Here is an 18,132-nt window from a genome sequence, read left to right as displayed (position 1 = left end):
GGATGATCTTCGCCTTCCTGGACTTGGGAGGCGGGACTGCTCCCAGTCCGGCGTCGGAGGCATCCGTCTGCAACAGGAAGGGGCAAGCTGAAGGTCCGGAGAGCGAAGGACAGGTGCGGAGGAGCGCTGTGACCTGGAGCGCCTCTTCTGTACGATGGGGTCGCCACTGAGCCGAGATTTCACTTATCTGACTCCCCTCACACGAGGCGACGACCTCCAGCCAGCACTAACCTTTCTCACCTAGACTGCGACGCCTTCCCTGGTCAGGTCTGTCAGGGGGGGGCTAAAAAGAGGAGAAGTTGGGGATAAAACATCGGTTAATAACCCGCCAACCCCAAGGAAGGCGTCGTACCTGCTCCCAAGGGTCTTTGTCCGGGGCCTCGGGGTGGATAGGATGGCCTCCACCTTCTTTCCTGTGGCCAGATGAGACCTCGGCGACTTGGAAGCCCAGGTACTTGGACCTCAGAGAGGCGCTAGGGTGGCATTTTCAGGGTGGCCGGCGGGTACGTGACCGCCCACGGACAGCACGCCGGACGCTCCGAGAGCACCCTCCGCAGACGATCTAAGAGTTCCCTCCCATGCCTCGGAGTGGATCACGACATCATCACAGGTAGGCGGCCGCATACGCCCTGGTGGGGCCGCAGGACGATGTCCATCAGTCCGCTGGATACGGCTTGCGCGGTGGCCCCGTGTAGGCCGAGGGGAGGGTTCCGGTATGCCAAGGCCCCTGGGGGTGGAGGGAAGGCAGTCTAGGCTTTGGCGGGCCTCGCGAGAGCGGTAATGCCAATAGCCCTTGGTGAGGTCCAGGGTATGATGATGTACCGGAAGGGACCTTCCCAGGCGGTCCAGCAGCATCGTCGAAGACCGAGGACACATCGGGGTTACCCGTCGAATATTCGGAGACTTCGTTCAGGCGGTGTCGGAAGTCGTTGCAAAAAGCGCGAGGGTGCCATCCGGCTTTGGGACCATTACAATGGGGCTGGACGCCACGGACTCCGGGATGGTTCTAGTTACCCCCAACTTCCAGCATCATGTTGGAACCTCTTCCTCAATAGCATGCCGACGAGCTTCGGGACACGGTTTTAGGGGCCGTGCCTGACGACGACTCTGGGGGTGTCCGAATGTCGTGCTGTAGCGTGTGTTGGTCTGCCCGGGTTGGGAGGAGAAACGATATCTGAACTGAGCTGACAAGATGCTGCAGCTCTGGTCTTCTGGGCCGCCATGAGATGGGGGGTCGACATCCACAAACCACGGGTATCGTTGAGAGGCTCAGGGCAGCTACTTAGGAGTTCCAGGTCCCCACCTAATTATTTGCAGGAGGTTGATGTGATAGAGTTGCTCCGCCCTCGGCCGCCGTACCGGCTGCTTCAGCCGGTATGTAGACCGGTCCACTCTTTCCCCACCGAGTAGGGCACTTTCCAGAGGAGGCAGGACTTGCAGGCGGAGCTGAGGGACCAGGGACCATGACTACACGGTTCGTCCGGGTTGGAACTTCCCATGGTTGGGCTGCCGGTTTGTAGTGACGTTGCTGCAAGCTTGTTGGCACCTGGTGAGGTGTTCCCAGATCTAACGGCAGCACCCCGGGTCGATCCGTTACCTCAATGTGTCGAGACGTCGTTCGACGATGGTGCGATGAGGGGAGGCTGCTGCTCCCACGTCTTCCCGGGTGGCCACGTCCAGAGGCCCCCCGTGGTGACCCCGCTTGGCCGAACAGGAGCTCGAAGGGGGTGAAGCACAGTTGAGGCCTGAGGAACCTCGCGGATCCAACGGCAAGGCACGTAGGGGATCATGATGGTCCTAAATCAGTCAGCTTTGTCCTGTGCTATCCGCTGCCACGCGTCTAAGCACATTTGCTTGAGGCTTTGGTTAAATCTCTCCACGAGCCCATCCGTCTGAGGAGTGCTAACGGTGGTCCTCAACTGCTTCACCCGCAAGCAGCCATGCAGAGGGTCCGCCATTAGCGGGACATGGAATGGGGTTCCCCTGGTCAGTCAGGATCTCCGAGGGGAGGCAGACTCGGCTGGCCAGCAGAAACAGCTACTGGGCGAGATGGAGCCCTGCGCACACAGTGGCCTTCCGCAGGGGGACTGTTCTGGGTGCCGGGTGGCGTAGTCGACGACGATGACCAGGATGTGCTCATGCCCACGGGCAGACTTCCGGACAACGGCCCCCACGTATATCCATTCAATCCGCTCGAAGGGCACCTCGATGATAGGCAGCGGGGATGAGCGGGCCCTCCCTGGGGGGAGGTGCGGTCCTGGGCGGACGTGGCCTGACAGGTAGGGCAGGCTTGGCAGAAACGCTTCAATACGGCCTCCAGGCCGGCCAGTGGAATGGAAGCGGGGTTCGCGGCCGGCGTTGGTGGTGTTGGCTGCTGCGAGGGTGGACCTGCTCATGGCCGTTGGGAATCGTGCCAGCTCACAGGATGGTCTCGGTATGGCTCGAGGCACGACTAGCAACCTTTTCTCCTCCCCCCTTCGATCGGGCGACACAGTACCAGCAGGCCGTGACGGGGACGGACAAAATGAGGGAGAGTGTGGGGCCGGGGGAGGACGTCTTCTCCATCCACTATTCGCACCTTGGCAAAAAACCAGTGCTTGAGTCGCGTTGTCCTCCCGCTTTCCCGGGCGCAATCAGGGCTTGAGTTCGGCCCGTCCTCCCGCTGGTTCCCTGGCGGAACGACCCCCTCCCGCGCCTGTTGGTACACCTCACAAGTGGTAGGATGTACAGCGAACGGACGGCGGCGGGGGTGCATCGAGGGCCGTCGTCCGTCTCGAGACGGTTACCCTCGGGGATGGCATGGCAGGTTAGCTGAGTAGCGGCTGGCCCCGAGCAGTCTGTCGAAGCCGGGCCAAATCCCTTCCCAAGCAGTACGGCTACCGGTAGGTCCTTCACCAGGCCCAACCTCCCACCGGCCAGGCGCCTTGGGGGGTGAAATGGTGATTTCTCGGGCTGGTACTTGGCGAGTGTCTCCATGTACACAGGTAATCGGGAGGAAGCTTTTCTGGCCGCTTCGAGGGGGGCACACAACCAAGCGACTGGATGAGGGTGACCGCACTGCCTGAGTCCAGCAGGGCCCGGAAAACGTTTCCCTTCCACCGTCACATCTGCTTCGGGGGCTCCCGATGGTATGCGCTGGTGGACGATGCAGCCTGCCAGCCATGCTCGTGGACCACCCTCCGGGGAAAAGGCGGCGCTCGGTCCCCGGCCTCGCGGTGATGGATGGCATCCGCCAGCTCGATCGCCTCCATGAGGTCCTGGGTGTTGGTCGTGTTCCTCATTCCTACCGCTTGCCGATGGGTGCGGGGTAATGCACAGAGGAGGCGATCGACCACCACTCGCTCCGCTACCTGGGCTGCAGTGGGGCTTCCTTCCAGCAGCCAGTGTTGAGCGATGCGGCTGAGTTCGGCGGCTTGGGCACGGGCTGGCACCTGGGGTTTGAATTCCCATTCATGGAACTGTTGGGCCGCGCAGACGGGTGAGAGGCCGAGCCTCGCTAGGATCTCTTGCTTGACCTCCTGATAGTCTTCTGCGGCCGCAAAGGGAAGGGAGAAGTAAGCACGTTGGGCTTCTCCGGTGAGGAGGGGTGCCAGCGCACGTGCCCACTCGTCCTCGGGCCACACTTCGCGCTGAGCGGTGTTCTCGAAATACCTGGAGGAAGGCTTCCACATCGTCATCTGCGGTCATTTTTGGTAACAGCCGGGTGGCTTGGGCGCGAGGATCAGGTAGCGGAACGCGCTGGGCGGCGGCGGTACGGACGGCGGCGAGTTCTTCCTCCGTCCGGCCCTGGCGAGTGGCTCCACAATCTGTTGCTGGAGGATGCTCACCTCCGCGAGACGCTGCAGAACCTCTTCCATCATGGGGCCGAGCGTGCCTCTTTCCACGGTGCTGGGGGCGTGCAAACATGGAAGAGAAAAAAAAAAAGGAAGAATTAAGGGCTGGGGCGGTGAACTTGCTGGTGATTCTTCACCGATCTGCCCGCATTCTCCACCAATGTAACGTGGGGAAGAATCACTCGACAAGTTTTTTGGTTTCGTGAACAACAAAGGCCCCGGAGGGTGGATTTTTATTACAAATAAAGTGCAGGGTGGCAAGCCGGTGTGGGTAGGCTGGTGCTCAACGGTGCTCTTCAGTGCTCAATCCGAGGGAAAGTGGGTGTCCAAACGTGGTGGGCTGTCGGTCACTCGCTGCTTTCTGGAGAGGGAAATAAGAGAGAGCGTTAGTCCAGCGTTTCATCGGCTCGAGACCAGTGTCTGTCTTGTCTGCTCAACCGGTGCTGTTTAAGAGCCGTGTTCTAACGAGATGCAGCGGTGACCAATCAGCCCACACACATAAACACAATTTTTGCAACGATAACTCAAATGTCGACACCAAGCACTTTTAATGATGTGACAAACACAGGTATATATATATATATATATATATATATATATATATATATATATATATATACAGTCATAAACACACACACACATACACACACACATATATATATATATGTGTGTGTGTGTGTGTGTGTGTGTGTGTTTATGACTCAGTGAACAGGCTGACAAGATGAGGACTATATCTCTTCTACTGAAGAATTTTAACATAGCAGTGTTATGATTTATGCTGATCTTGTGTAATGTGTTATTGTCAGTTGTTATCATGCACAACATATAGTTTTTATGTTCCAGCTCATGAAAAAATGTATAGCATTCAAGCCCATTCCACATATCACCATAAATATGCTAATAGACATGCACAAAGGATTCATCTGTAAATATATGTATAAAACTTTGCATAGATTTCATCCTTAAAGTGTGTCTGTGCAGAGAAAGCAGATTTTGCATAAGCACAAATAAATCCTGCAGAAGATTGTGTTTACATTCATCCACACCCCATCTCCTCGCTGAAACAACTAGATATGGAGCTTATAACACCTAGTTTTTTATGCATAACCTCCTTTGAATACAATTTACATATGCATATTCCCATCTCACACTTCAGCTATACAAGAAAATATGAGACATGGACTGTAATGTCAAATCACATTTGCTAAAGATAATTTGTCCTTGTGACAAGAATGGTATAAAAGTGACTGTAAATGAACAGAGATGATGTTTAGCCATTTTAAACATACAGAATTGATTATTTACAATACAGAATATGTTTAAATGTTTAATAAAATAATTTACAATAATATAAGGCTGTTTAATTACTGTAGTTTTTGTGATTGTTTGTCTCTTTACTTGTTTGTCAGCGGTGGAGATCAAACTGTTCAGATCCATCATGGATGAATCACAAACATCTGGAGATGTACGTTCTTTTCCAGGACACAGGTACTTTGAGTAACAAATTAAATAACCTTTTATGTTACAAAAAATGTTTGTGTATGTTTTTTTATAAGTTTAATATTCCTTAGAAACAATAAGACCTTAAAGGCTCCAAACGTTTTTTTTTCATAAAAATATCCTTTTAAGTATATTAAAAAGATTTATTTTATTATATTAAGATGATTCTCATAATAAAGGGTTAAATCTGTTGTGTTTTAGCTCAGTTCATCAGAAGAGATCAGAAGCAGAGCCCAGCTGTGTGTCTGTGAAGAGTGATAGGTCTATGCCTGAACCATTGAAGTTTAAGAGTGGGGATTCACAGCCTGTTCTCAGGTATAATCTTCGTATAAAAATATAACCAATCACATGGCAGTTGCTTCAATATATACACTCACCTAAAGAATTATTAGGAACACCTGTTCAATTTCTCATTAATGCAATTATCCTAATCAACCAATCACATGGCAGTTGCTTCAATGCATTTAGGGGTGTGGTCCTGGTCAAGACAATCTCCTGAACTCCAAACTGAATGTCAGAATGGGAAAGAAAAGTGATAAAAGCAATTTTGAGCGTGGCATGGTTGTTTGGTGCCAGACGGGCCGGTCTGAGTATTTCACAATCTGCTCAGTTCCTGGGATTTTCACGCACAACCATTTCTAGGGTTTACAAAGAATGGTGTGAAAAGGGAAAAAAACATCCAGTACGCGGGCAGTCCCTGTGGGCGAAAATGCTTTGTTGATGCTAGAGGTCAAAGGAGAATGGGGCGACTGATTCAAGCTGATAGAAGAGCAACTTTGACTGAAATAACCACTCGTTACAACCGAGGTATGCAGCAAAGCATTTGTGGAGTCACAACAGGCACAACCTTGAGGCGGATGGGCTACAACAGCAGAAGACCCCACCAGGTACCACTCATCTCCACTACAAATAGGAAAAATGAGGCTACAATTTGCACAAGCTCACCAAAATTGGACAGTTGAAGACTGTAAAAAATGTTGCCTGGTCTGATGAGTCTGGATTTCTGTTGAGACATTCAGATGGTAGAGTCAGAATTTGGCGCGTAAACAGAATGAGAACATGGATCCATCATGCCTTGTTACCACTGTGCAGGCTGGTGGTGGTGGTGGTGTAATGGTGTGGGGGATGTTTTTCTTGGCACACTTTAGGCACCTTAGTGCCAATTCGGCATCGTTTTTTAAACACCACGGCCTACCTGAGCATTGTTTCTGACCATGTCCATCCCTTTATGACCACCATGTACCCATCCTCTGATGGCTACTTCCAGCAGGATGATGCACCATGTCACAAAGCTCGAATCATTTCAATTGGTTTCTTGAACATGACAATGAGTTCACTGTACTCAAATGGCCTCCACAGTCACCAGATCTCAACCCAATAGAGCATCTTTGGGATGTGGTGGAACGGGAGCTTCGTGCCCTGGCTGTGCATCCCACAAATCTCCATCAACTGCAAGATGCTATCCAATCAATATGGGCCAACATTTGTAAAGAATGCTTTCAGCACCTTGTTGAATCAATGCAACGTAGAATTAAGGCAGTTCTGAAGGCGAAAGTGGGTCAAACACAGTATTAGTAAGGTGTTCCTAATAATCCTTTAGGTAAGTGTATTATCACAGTTCAGTTCACTATTTTTGTATAAACTGTATGAACTGATTACAAAGTGCACTTTACATACAATCATTTGCATACAATAATTAAAAGGATGAAATTTAATCTCTCTCTGTTTTAGCTCAGTTCATCAGAAGAGATCAGAAGCAGAGTTCAGCTGTGTGTCTGTGAAGAGTGACAGGTCTATGCCTGAACCATTGAAGTTTAAGAGTGGTGATACACGGCCTGATCTCAGGTATAATGTTTGATAAAAATATGATTATAACATGATTTAATATTGCCATATATTATAACAGTTCAGTTCACTATTTTTGTATAAACAGTGAATTAAATGATTACCAAGTGCCCTTTACAAACAATCATTTGCATACAGTAATTTAAAGGATGAAATTTAATCTCTCTATGTTTTAGTTCAGATCATCAGAAGAGATCAGAAGCAGAGTCCAGCCGTGTGTCTATGAAGAGTGACACATCTATGGTTTGTCAAGAACAAATCAAGAGCGGAGATACACGGCCTGATCTCAGGTATAACATTTCTGTAAAATATATTATTTGAAGATATGACACAGAATATATGAAACACTGGGGTTATTAGCTCATGTAATAATGTGGATTTTTTTATTTTACAGAAATGAAGCCCTAAACACATTTAGATCAAATCTGCTGAAGAAGTTTGCGTGTCTGTGTGAGGGAACAGCTACGCAGAGAAACCCAACACTGCTGAATGAGATCTACACAGAGCTCTACATCACAGAGAGTGAGAGTGGAGAGATCAGTAATGAGCATGAGGTGAGACAGATTGAAACACAATCCAGGAGAGCAGCAACAGAGGACACAGCCATCAAATGCAATCACATCTTTAGAGTTTTACCTGGACAAGACAAAGCCATCAGAACTGTGCTGACAAAAGGAGTCGCTGGCATTGGAAAAACAGTCTCTGTGCAGAAGTTCATCCTGGACTGGGCTGAAGGGAAAGAGAATCAGGACGTCCAGCTCATATTTCCACTTCCTTTCAGAGAAATCAACTTGATGAAGGACAAAACACTCAGTCTTTCAGATCTTCTTAATTTCTTTTTCCCTGAAACTAAAGAAATGGAGATATCCAGTGATGAATATAAAGTGTTGTTCATCTTTGATGGTCTGGACGAGTGTCGTCTGTCTCTGGACTTTAAGAGCAAAGTGAAACTGTGTAATATATCTGAATCAGCCTCAGTGGACGTGCTGCTGATGAACCTCATTGTGGGGAATCTGCTTCCCTCTGCTCTCATCTGGATCACCTCCAGACCAGCAGCAGCTGATCTCGTCCCCTCTGAGTGTGTCCATCGAGTGACAGAGGTACGAGGCTTCAATGAGCCACAGAAGGAGGAATACTTCAGGAAGAGAATCAGTGATCAGAATCTGGCCAACAGGATCATCTCACACCTGAAGTCATCAAGGAGCCTCTTCATCATGTGCCACATCCCAGTGTTCTGCTGGATCTCAGCCGCTGTTCTGGAGAAGATGATGAGTCGAGCAGAGACTGGAGAGATTCCCAAGACTCTCACTCAAATGTACACACACTTCCTGATCCTTCAGACCAACATCAAACATCAGAAGGACTATGAGAAGAACGTGACAGATAAAGACATGATCCTCAAAATGGGGAAACTGGCTTTCCAGCAGCTTGTGAAAGGAAACCTGATCTTCTATGATGAGGACCTGAGAGAGTGTGGCATTGATGTGACAGAAGCATCAGTGTACTCAGGATTGTGCACTCAGATCTTCAGAGTGGAGTTAGGCTTGTATCAGGGGAAAGTCTTCTGCTTTGTTCATCTGAGCCTTCAGGAACATCTAGCAGCTCTATATGTGCATCTCTCCTTTACAATCAAGAACAGAAATGTGTTTGACCAAACCAAACAGAGTCTTGTGTCTAAGATTTTTAACCAGAAGAAATATAATTCACTATCTGAGCTGCATCAGAGAGCTCTAAAAAAGGCCTTAAAGAGTGAGAATGGACATCTGGATCTTCTCCTCCGTTTTCTTCTCGGTCTCTCAGTGGAGTCCAATCAGACTCTCTTACATGAACTAATGACACACACAGGAAGCTGCTCCTACAACAAAGAGGAAACAGTTCAGTTCATCAAACAGAAGATCAGGGAGAATCACTCTCAAGAGAAATCCATCAATCTGTTTCACTGTCTGAATGAACTGGGTGATGATTCACTGATGCAGGAGATCCAAGATTATCTGAAATCTGGAGAAATAAAACAAGCCAAACTCTCCTCTTCACAGTGGTCAGCTCTGGTTTATGTGTTGCTGACATCAGAGCAGAAGATGGATGTGTTTGATCTCAAACAGTTTATTGGAGCACAACATACAGCAGATGAAGTTCTTCAGAATCTGTTACCTGTGGTTAAAGAATCCAGATCAGTTCGGTGAGTAACACTGAAAACAACCACTGCACTTTCAAAACATGATCACATTTATGATTTTAGCATGTGCTTTTTTTACCAAAGCAACAAAATGGGGAAAATCTCAGAGGATCACATTTCTGTCAGTGAGCAGAAGAGGTGTGTGAGACACAGAACTAAAGCAGCTGAGGATGTGTGTGTTTCTGTGTGAGAGCAGATGATGTAGAGCTCATTGTAGAGGATGAAGATGAAGGAATGAATGTGAGGGGGTCAAAACTGACAGCAAACAGGTTGCTAATGATGTTTATATGCTTGTTTTATTGTCTGTATGAATGACATTTGCTTTTGCAATATCTTCACATTTGGTTTCTTTAATCACAGCTGGAGTCAGATCATCATTCATGTTCTTTAATCTGTTCAGGTTTGCTTATTGTGGTGTCACAAATGAAGACTGTGTAGTTTTACATTGATTTAATTATTATCTTATTAAGTAAGAAAATATAGGAAATAAAACACTCAGCTTGTAAGAAGGTGTAGAAAGTCTATAGCCAGGGACAACATTTGGGGAAAAAAACAAAAATATACAACTTGTATAATATATTATGACCAGTAAACAGAATTCAGTAGCTCTGCCCACAAGCCCTATGCCGAACCTGTCAGAAGTCCATAACTATTAGTGAAATGTGCCAGTCAAGAGTAACAATATTATAATACGCAGCACACGTAGCAAGTATTGTTTTGTAGTATGGTATGGTGCTCTAGTAATGACATCATCAGGGCAGGACTTAGGGGGGCGGGGGCCCCTGGGCTTGAGGTTATGTTTTTGGCCCTATACCTACGGTTCATTACAAATGCCCTCAAATAGAACATCATTATGGAGTAACACAAAATACACAAACATATGTTTTGAGGTTCATAAATAGTACAATTATTATCCAACATGTCTAGGCTATAGTCAGAGTTTAAATGTAATATTAAATATTCATTATATTATAATAAACAGGATGTGTTCTCTCAGTTGAGAGATCAAAACCCTAAAATAACTCAAAAAAAAAAAAACAGATGTTCTCTTTTTAGTATTATAAAATTTATTGTCACATCTGTGTCCTCTTATGTCTGGTTCTTATTTAATCAATAAATTCAATCAAATGAAAAGACATACTGACTATTACAGGGTTGCCAACTCTCACGCATCTGGCGTGACACTCACGCTTTCAGCATCAATCTCACGCTCTCACGCACACGCAAGAAATGTCACGCCAAAATCCAGTTTTCTTCCCTCTCAATCCGTTTAATTTTCTGTTGATGACTAGACCACAGCGTATATAATGACAGGAGAGGAGTTTAAGGCCCACAGCTGTTGTACATCTCTCTACATCCATCTCACTGCAGTATTCTCTGATCGTTGATTGGCTGAAAACCTTGCACCTGATACGTCAGTTGCGTGTGAGAAGTTCAGAGAGAGTTCGGAGCTTAGGTTCGGAGTCGGCACGTGTGAACGTTTGGAAGACAATTAAGGTAAGCAAATAATAAAATGGTGAAAAATAAATAAAATGGTGATCCTTGTCACTACAGACAATCCTTGCCTAATCAGTCTGTGTGCCGAGACTAAGTTACAGACTTCAACTATAGTTGCAAATGTTGTCTAACGTGCGTTATGATGTGGGCTAGCTAAATTGCTCAATAAAAATAGTCTCATGTAGGGTTTGAAATTAACACCCGCCAAGCGCCAAATGCAGGAAGATTTTCCGTTTGGCGTGTAAATCTCAAAAGGCTATCCCACACTGGCGGGTTAATGTTCATACCAAAATATGAAATTTTCAGCGCGCACGAGCAGAGAGAGAGAGAGAGAGCCCCGGCCGCGTGCGCGCACTCAATATTCAGAGCGGCCAAAGTGTCAAGCTTCCCCGTACTTTTTGAAAAGCGTCTTTAACAAAGCGACCAGAGCTTCTTTGCAGCTCAAGTCGGCGGCGGTGTGTACGTACAGTTAACGCTCTAGTTGTTGACGGCACTGAGGAAAAAGGATATGTGAAGCTCCTGCCACTGGAAGAAGCGGTCGCCGCCCATTTGTGGCCGCGCACCCATCAAAGCCGCGCAGAACGTCTTCAGCACTCGCCGATCATGCACACTCCGCCGCTGGCCAGGCTGCTTCTGCTTTACACACCATGGCCATTATTTTCTCGAGAAAAGGAGTTTTCTTATAGTGTTTGCAACGCAATACTCGTTCCCTTATCTCTCAGGGAACCGAGGTTACGTAAGTAACCGAGTACGTTCTGCCTTCCCTTCCGCATGAGTAAGGTAACAGAACTGACAAAAAAAAAAAAAATTCACCCCAATGATAGTAATATTTCATACATTTTGATCAATATAATTCATTTTTTTATTATTATACATTTTAAATTTTAAGTTTGTATTCAACAAAATAGGCCTACCTTATTATCTAGGAATAGACTGTCACTTGATGGCACCCTGTCATCAATCATGACAATGAAAATGAGCAGCCTTGAACCCTGCTTCAGATACGAACCTCCTGCAGAGGTAGTGAAGCAGGCCAAAACTGCCACTGTGGCATACAACAGACCTAATTTGTGAATCTTGTGTGTTGTGGTTTTCTGGGCAAATGGAGTAACTATTATGTGTCCCTTTTGTTTTGATATTTCTTATTGTTCTGATGTTGTTGTTTTACATGTTATTTAATCACCTTTATTTTGTTCACCTTTATCTTAATTTTTTTTTATAGTGCAATCAATAAATTAATTGTACATTTTGAAAAAGCGTTTACATTATATTCAGGTTTTTTGTGCATAAATCAGGGTTTATACTTAGTAAACAAGGACTGACATTGATTTTTAAAGTTAGGGTTACCAAACATTTTCTCCGCGCACACGCGCAAACTGAAATTTTAACAGAGTCTCACTCCAGCCAAAGTCCCAAAGTTGGCAACCCTGCTATTAACAAGCAAATTAATTCACTATCCACAAAATTCATAGATGGATTGTGCATTAATGTTGTTTAAATTTGGGCTGGTAAGCGATACAATTTTTTTTTTTTTTTTTTAAACTAATTAATTACATGATGTGGCGATTAATTAGCCAAATTAATCACACATCAAATTTGGAGAATTTACTCCAAAAAGTAGGTTCAGTAAGATTTTTTTTTTTTTTTTTTTTTTTGATAAAATGTATTACATATAGTCTTTTGGACCATGTAAGTAAAAGATGACAGAATTGTAATTTTTGGTTGGGTGAACTATAACTTTAATAATTAATTTTCTTAATTTTATTATTATTACTATGAAAATATGAAATTATTTCTTTAATGAAATGACACTCTTAATAATAAACTAAAACTACCAGTAGGTGGTGGTAATGTCTTAATGATTAAGTCATTGAATCATTTATTCATTCATTTGATTCATTCAAATGGTTGGTTCGTTAAAGAGTGAAGTAAATGCTTCTTTAAGAATGGTTCATTGAATCATTAGGCTTGTTCGACTTCAAGCGGGTCATCACCATCAGATCGATCGGTGTGTGACATCAAAGTACTGCAAGAGCTTTAGAGAGCACAGCTATTTGTGCTTTTGAATCACTCTCGCTGTACTTTGATGTCATACACCGATCAGTCTGTGCAGCTCCACTTCAAATCCAACGAGCATGATATTGCTTAACTATGTGATGTAAATATGAGACAAAATCTCAAACGGGCATTTTTGCCCCATATCTTGAATTTTAGGGACATTCTAGGCTCTTTTCATGCAGTGAGTTGTTGCCCTGCCTCATATTAGTCATCAGTCGACTGTATGAAATGTCAGATGATCCACATAGGTCTGGCATTAATAACTTTAACGCGTTATTTTTCTCCATATAATTAATTGAATTCACGCGTTAAATTATCAGCCCTAGTTTAAACATAACATTTTAATGTAGAAATATCAAATGATTGCAAAAAATAGCTTCTTTCATTTAAGTATGAAATTCGATTAGTTTAAAAAGCTGATAAATTTAGCTTTGCAAACGACTGTAGCCTACTGATTTAATCATTTGCTGGTCTGTGTAGCACTGAGGAACAAAACACACTGTTGTTCGGAGACGCAGCGGTTCTGTTTGTTCTATCTTCTTTCTGATGGAGCAAAATGTAATTTTGTGTCTGAAAGTTACTCTGTAAATGGAAGCTTTAGCATAAGTTCTGCCGGGAAGACTCAATTGTTAGCGTCACTTATTACCTCTCAATTGTCCAATCATGTTCTAATAATAGAAGTATAAAGGACCTGTGCTTACACTTGTCTGAGTTTGCAGATGCTGAACGCTTCACTGTTGCTCGCGTTCTGTTGCCGACCAAACATGTATCAAGACTCGCAATCTCTTTGCGATTATTCTGATTCTGACGACGAATTCGTCCTGCCATCTCCTATTAAAGCTCGCCGAAGTTCGCGCATACAGTGCCGGACTTCTCCATGGGCACAGTGGTCTTCTGAAAGTATGACTAAAGTTCTAGAAGACGCCGGCATACCAATTAGCCAAGGTCTCTCACAAGAAGATCTACTTTCTCTCGCGCTCATAACACGCTGGGCAATCCCCCCTGTTTTCTACCCATACGATTCCAAAAGCATCGACATCGACAATACAGACAAAAACAGACCGGAAGGAAAAGAACAGCTAAATCTTCTACACCCGTTCCCGCAAAAAGAACATCACAACCTGCCAGAGCACCATCTTCACCTCACATCACTGAATCCACCGATACGAATTTCCAGCTCATCTCTGCTGTTCAAAGTCTCTCTAATACAGTCAAAGACCTACAATCAAAAATGACTAACCTCGAACATTCTTTTGCCAGTTCCCACTCCAGCGCAGATCCGGCAATACACTCCTCAGCTATTCCACAGTCTCGGCCTCCTCCTTCTGGATTTAGTAACGACCAGAGCATGCCAGCGACTTCAGCTTCCTCGCCACCTTCTCAGATCACTATCCAGACGCCTTTTCAAAATGTCTCCGCTCCACCGGCTTCTTCAAACTTCAACCTCTCCACAGCAACTCCAGCACAAGCATTCGGTACGACAAGATAGACGGCCGGCAAGTATATTCATTTTCCATTTCTGGGGGTGGGCTCCATTCCAATGGAATTATTCTTCCACTAATTTTTGGGGGGTCGGACGAACCACATCCTCCACCCTCAGACAACAAACCATGAATCCGTACCCTCGGACTGCTAGTTACGGATGGGGCCTACGCCAAATATTATCATATGTATAGCTTGCTGGGTCATTAATAAAGGGATGATTTGCTACAATATCTTCTCCGAGTCTTTCTGGTAGAAATGGAAGCTTTAGCATAAGTTCTGCCGGGAAGACTCAATTGTTAGCGTCACTTATTACCTCTCAATTGTCCAATCAAGTTCTAATAATAGAAGTATAAAGGACCTGTGCTTACACTTGTCTGAGTTTGCAGATGCTGAACGCTTCACTCACCACCATCCACCCCTCCACCACCAAGATGGTTTCCTCCCTCACCAATAACAAAGCTTCTTCTCTCCATCTTCCTTACCACCGCAGGATGTTCTTCCCCTCCAACCACTCCACCACCACCAGGATGGTCCCTCCTAAAACCTCATGGGGTCGGCTGCACCCCCTGCCTTCGTCTTCAGGCAGGAAATGCTGAATCCGTACCCTCGGACTGCTAGTTACGGATGGGGCCTACGCCAAATATTATCATATGTATAGCTTGCTGGGTCATTAATAAAGGGATGATTTGCTACGATATCTTCTCCGAGTCTTTCTGGTAGAACTTGTTGTTTATTGTACATTTTCGAAAACAGTACTCTTGTTTGTGTGATATGCTAAGTCCTATATCATAGGCAAAGCTATGTTATAAAAACAGAAACTCATTAAATTGCTATTGGGGTTTTTTATGACATTTCTTCCCTACTATGTGTAATGGCAGTAAGAGAAGAGAAAATGCTCCAAACTTATCAGATGATTGCATAATTTAGTTGAACATTAATATATAGAATCATCCTCTGTAAAGAAATGAGGTGTGAATGTTTGAGAATTTATCATTATCTTTCTAAATGAAGGTTGTAGTAGTAAGCTGTAGCCCCGGCTGGCACGTTTAGATTTTGCGTGCGCAGTGGAAATGCGGCTAATCTTTTCTGAATTCTGACTGGCATTTAACGAACAAATCAAACAAACGTAAACAGCCAAAGGCGGGGCCCATGGGCTCCAGCCCACTCAAGCCAAATGGTAAGTCTGCCAATGTACATCATAGACTGTCGTCAGCCAATAGAATTGTTGTGTTTGCACACACGCTTCAGACAATGGTAACACTGATGAACTTCCCCATAGCATCAGTGCAAGATGCAGTGTCCTGTTCCTCCTCTCAGGGAACGTCTCGGTTATGTATGTTAAGTGATCGGTGACCGACGAAAATGGGATATCGCTTCGATAGACCAATCTACTTCGAGTGTAAACTAAACGAGCCAATGCACATTGGCATGCAATTAATTGCATCCAGCTGCCGCTGATCACAGCGTGAGTATAATAAGGCAGCAGGTGCAATGCATACCAGGTTTTTTCGCTGAGGAGCCGAGCCAGAGACCCGGCGGCTCAGCGGTGGTACAGCAACCATGGCGACGGGACGTGGCGTCTCCGTTCCCTCCTTCAGGGAACGAGGGTTACCATACGTAACCGAGACGTTCCCTTTCAGTCGGGTCACTCTCGACGCCACGTCGGTGACCGACGAAAATGGGATCCCTACCAAAGCGCCATGGGTGCTGCCCCTTCCAGTGCCCTGTGCGAGCTGCCTGCGCCTCTATTAGGTGTAGGCCGGGGCTCGGAACAAGTAGCTCCACTCACCATTGTCAAAGCACTACCTCACTGGGTGAGACTGGATAACACTGGGAAAACGTACTCGTTCCACTTGGAACAGGGACGCTGCGGAGGCTCCATCCTTCCCGAATGAGGTCTCGGGAGCAAATACACATATAGCATCCGTTTAGGTGTATATGGAGAAATTTGAGGTGATTCAAACCCTCCTGGAAAGGCAGAAATCTGCCGGGGAAACACGGGCTCTAAGGCTATACCATGGACTATACGCATACGAGTACCGCTTAGGTCTCAATATGGAACCCAGCCTTCCATGGTTCTCATGGATTCATCATGAAGGCCTTGGCGCCTGACGTTCCGCCGCATCCATCTGCCTAGGGTGATGGAGGAACTCAACAGGGTCTACAGTACGGACACTCTGGAGCAGTTTTAGCAAGCCGACACTAACCGGGGCCTCTCGGTGCCACTACCCGTTTGAGGTGAGAACACAGGAGGATACCGGCTCTACACGAAGGCTATAGAACCTAGCGAACGTGTTAGGGGTCACCCAGCCCGCAGCTCTACAAATATCTGTCAGCGAGGCGCCACGAGCCAGCGCCCAGGAGGATGCAACACTTCTTGTTGAGTGAGCTCGCAACCTGAATGGGCAGGATACACCCTGTGCCTGATAAGCCAGGGCTATGGCATCCACAATCCAGCGGGCCATCCTCTGCTTAGAGACGGCATTCCCTTTCTGCCGGCCTCCGTAACAAACAAAGAGCTGGTCTGAGGTCCTGAAGCTTTGTGTCCGGTCTACGTAGCATCTCAATGCTCGGACGGGACAGAGCAAAGCTTGGGCTGGGTCTGCCTCCTCCAGGGGCAGCGCTTGCAGGTTCACCACTTGGTCTTTGGAAGGGTGTAGTAGTGGGAACCTTGGGCACGTAGCCGGGCCGGGGCCTAAGGATTACCTGGGAGTCAGCCGGCCCAAACTCTAGGCACGAATCGTCGACCGAAAATGCATGCAGGTCCCCTACCCTCTTGATGGAGGCCAGTGCAAGCAGGAGCAGAGTTTTCAATGAAAGAAAACTTTGGCTCGACTGAATGCAAAGGCTCGAATGGGCCCTGCTGTAGTGATTTCAGCACCAGAGTCAGGTCCCAAGAGGGTATGGAGGAGGGGGCCGGGAAGGATTTAACCTCCTGGCCCCTCTAAGGAACCTGATGACGAGCCACAGCTTGCCCAGAGATCTGCTCTAGGGGCACCCCTGCCCGGAGAAATTAGCGGCAACCTGGACTTTGAGGGTGGAGGGAGACAGCCTTCGCTCCAGCCCTTGCTGCAGAAAGGAAAGCACAACCGCAATCGGGCATCTTCGGGGGTCTTTCTCGGCGAGAAGAACACCACTCGACAAACAGGTTCCACTTCAAGGCGTAAGCGTGTCTCGTAGACGGTGCTCTTTTGCCGAAGTCATGGTGTTCACTACCTCCTGGGGCAGGTCACCTAGAACCTCCGCGTCCCGTCCAGGGACCAGACATGGAGTTTCCAAAGGTCTGGACACGGGTGCCAAATGGTGCCCCGTCTCTGAGTCAGTAGATTCTTGCTCAGAGGAATCGGCCAAGGAGGGGCTGTCGCGAGGAGCACTAGTTCGGGGAACCAGGTCTGCGTGGGCCAATACGGCGCCACTAGCAAGACTTGCTCCTCGTCCTCCCGGACTTTGCACAGTGTCTGTGCAAGAAGGCTCACTGGGGGAAACGCATACTTGCGTAGGCCCCGCGGCCAGCTGTGTGCCAGTGCATCCCTGCCGAGAGAGAGAACAACTGGCAGTGAGCGGTCTCTGGAGAAGCAAACAGGTCTACCTGAGCGGCTCCGAACCGTCTCCAATTCAGCTGGACCGTCAGGGGATGGAGTCGCCATTCTCCTGGGAGCATTGCTCGAGACAGCTCGTCGGCTGTACGGTTGAGCAGGCCTGGAATGTGAACGACACGAAGAGACCTCAGAACCTTCT

At 46.9% G+C, this 18,132-nt stretch overlaps 1 protein-coding gene across 2 annotated transcripts in view; it reads left to right on the top strand.

Moving 5' to 3' along the window:
• Window positions 1-7,068: 7,068 nt before the first annotated feature.
• The window catches only part of LOC122140727 (NACHT, LRR and PYD domains-containing protein 3-like), a 37,537-nt gene continuing 26,473 nt past the window's right edge, over window positions 7,069-18,132 (top strand). Inside the window, exons 1-3 of one of the 2 annotated variants that reach the window (XM_042745459.1) lie at window positions 7,069-7,178; window positions 7,355-7,468; window positions 7,573-9,357. In XM_042745459.1, the coding sequence (XP_042601393.1) occupies window positions 7,129-7,178; window positions 7,355-7,468; window positions 7,573-9,357 (1,949 nt within the window). In that variant the 5' untranslated portion in view covers window positions 7,069-7,128. The remainder of the gene's footprint in view (window positions 7,179-7,354; window positions 7,469-7,572; window positions 9,358-18,132) is intronic. The other variant, XM_042745465.1, reaches the window with a different exon arrangement.

This window comes from Cyprinus carpio, chromosome A4 (genome assembly GCF_018340385.1).
Source record: "Cyprinus carpio isolate SPL01 chromosome A4, ASM1834038v1, whole genome shotgun sequence".
NCBI classification, from domain to species: Eukaryota; Metazoa; Chordata; class Actinopteri; order Cypriniformes; family Cyprinidae; genus Cyprinus; species Cyprinus carpio.
Note: the sequence above shows the minus strand (reverse complement) of the source record. Positions and strands in the feature narration are given on the sequence as shown.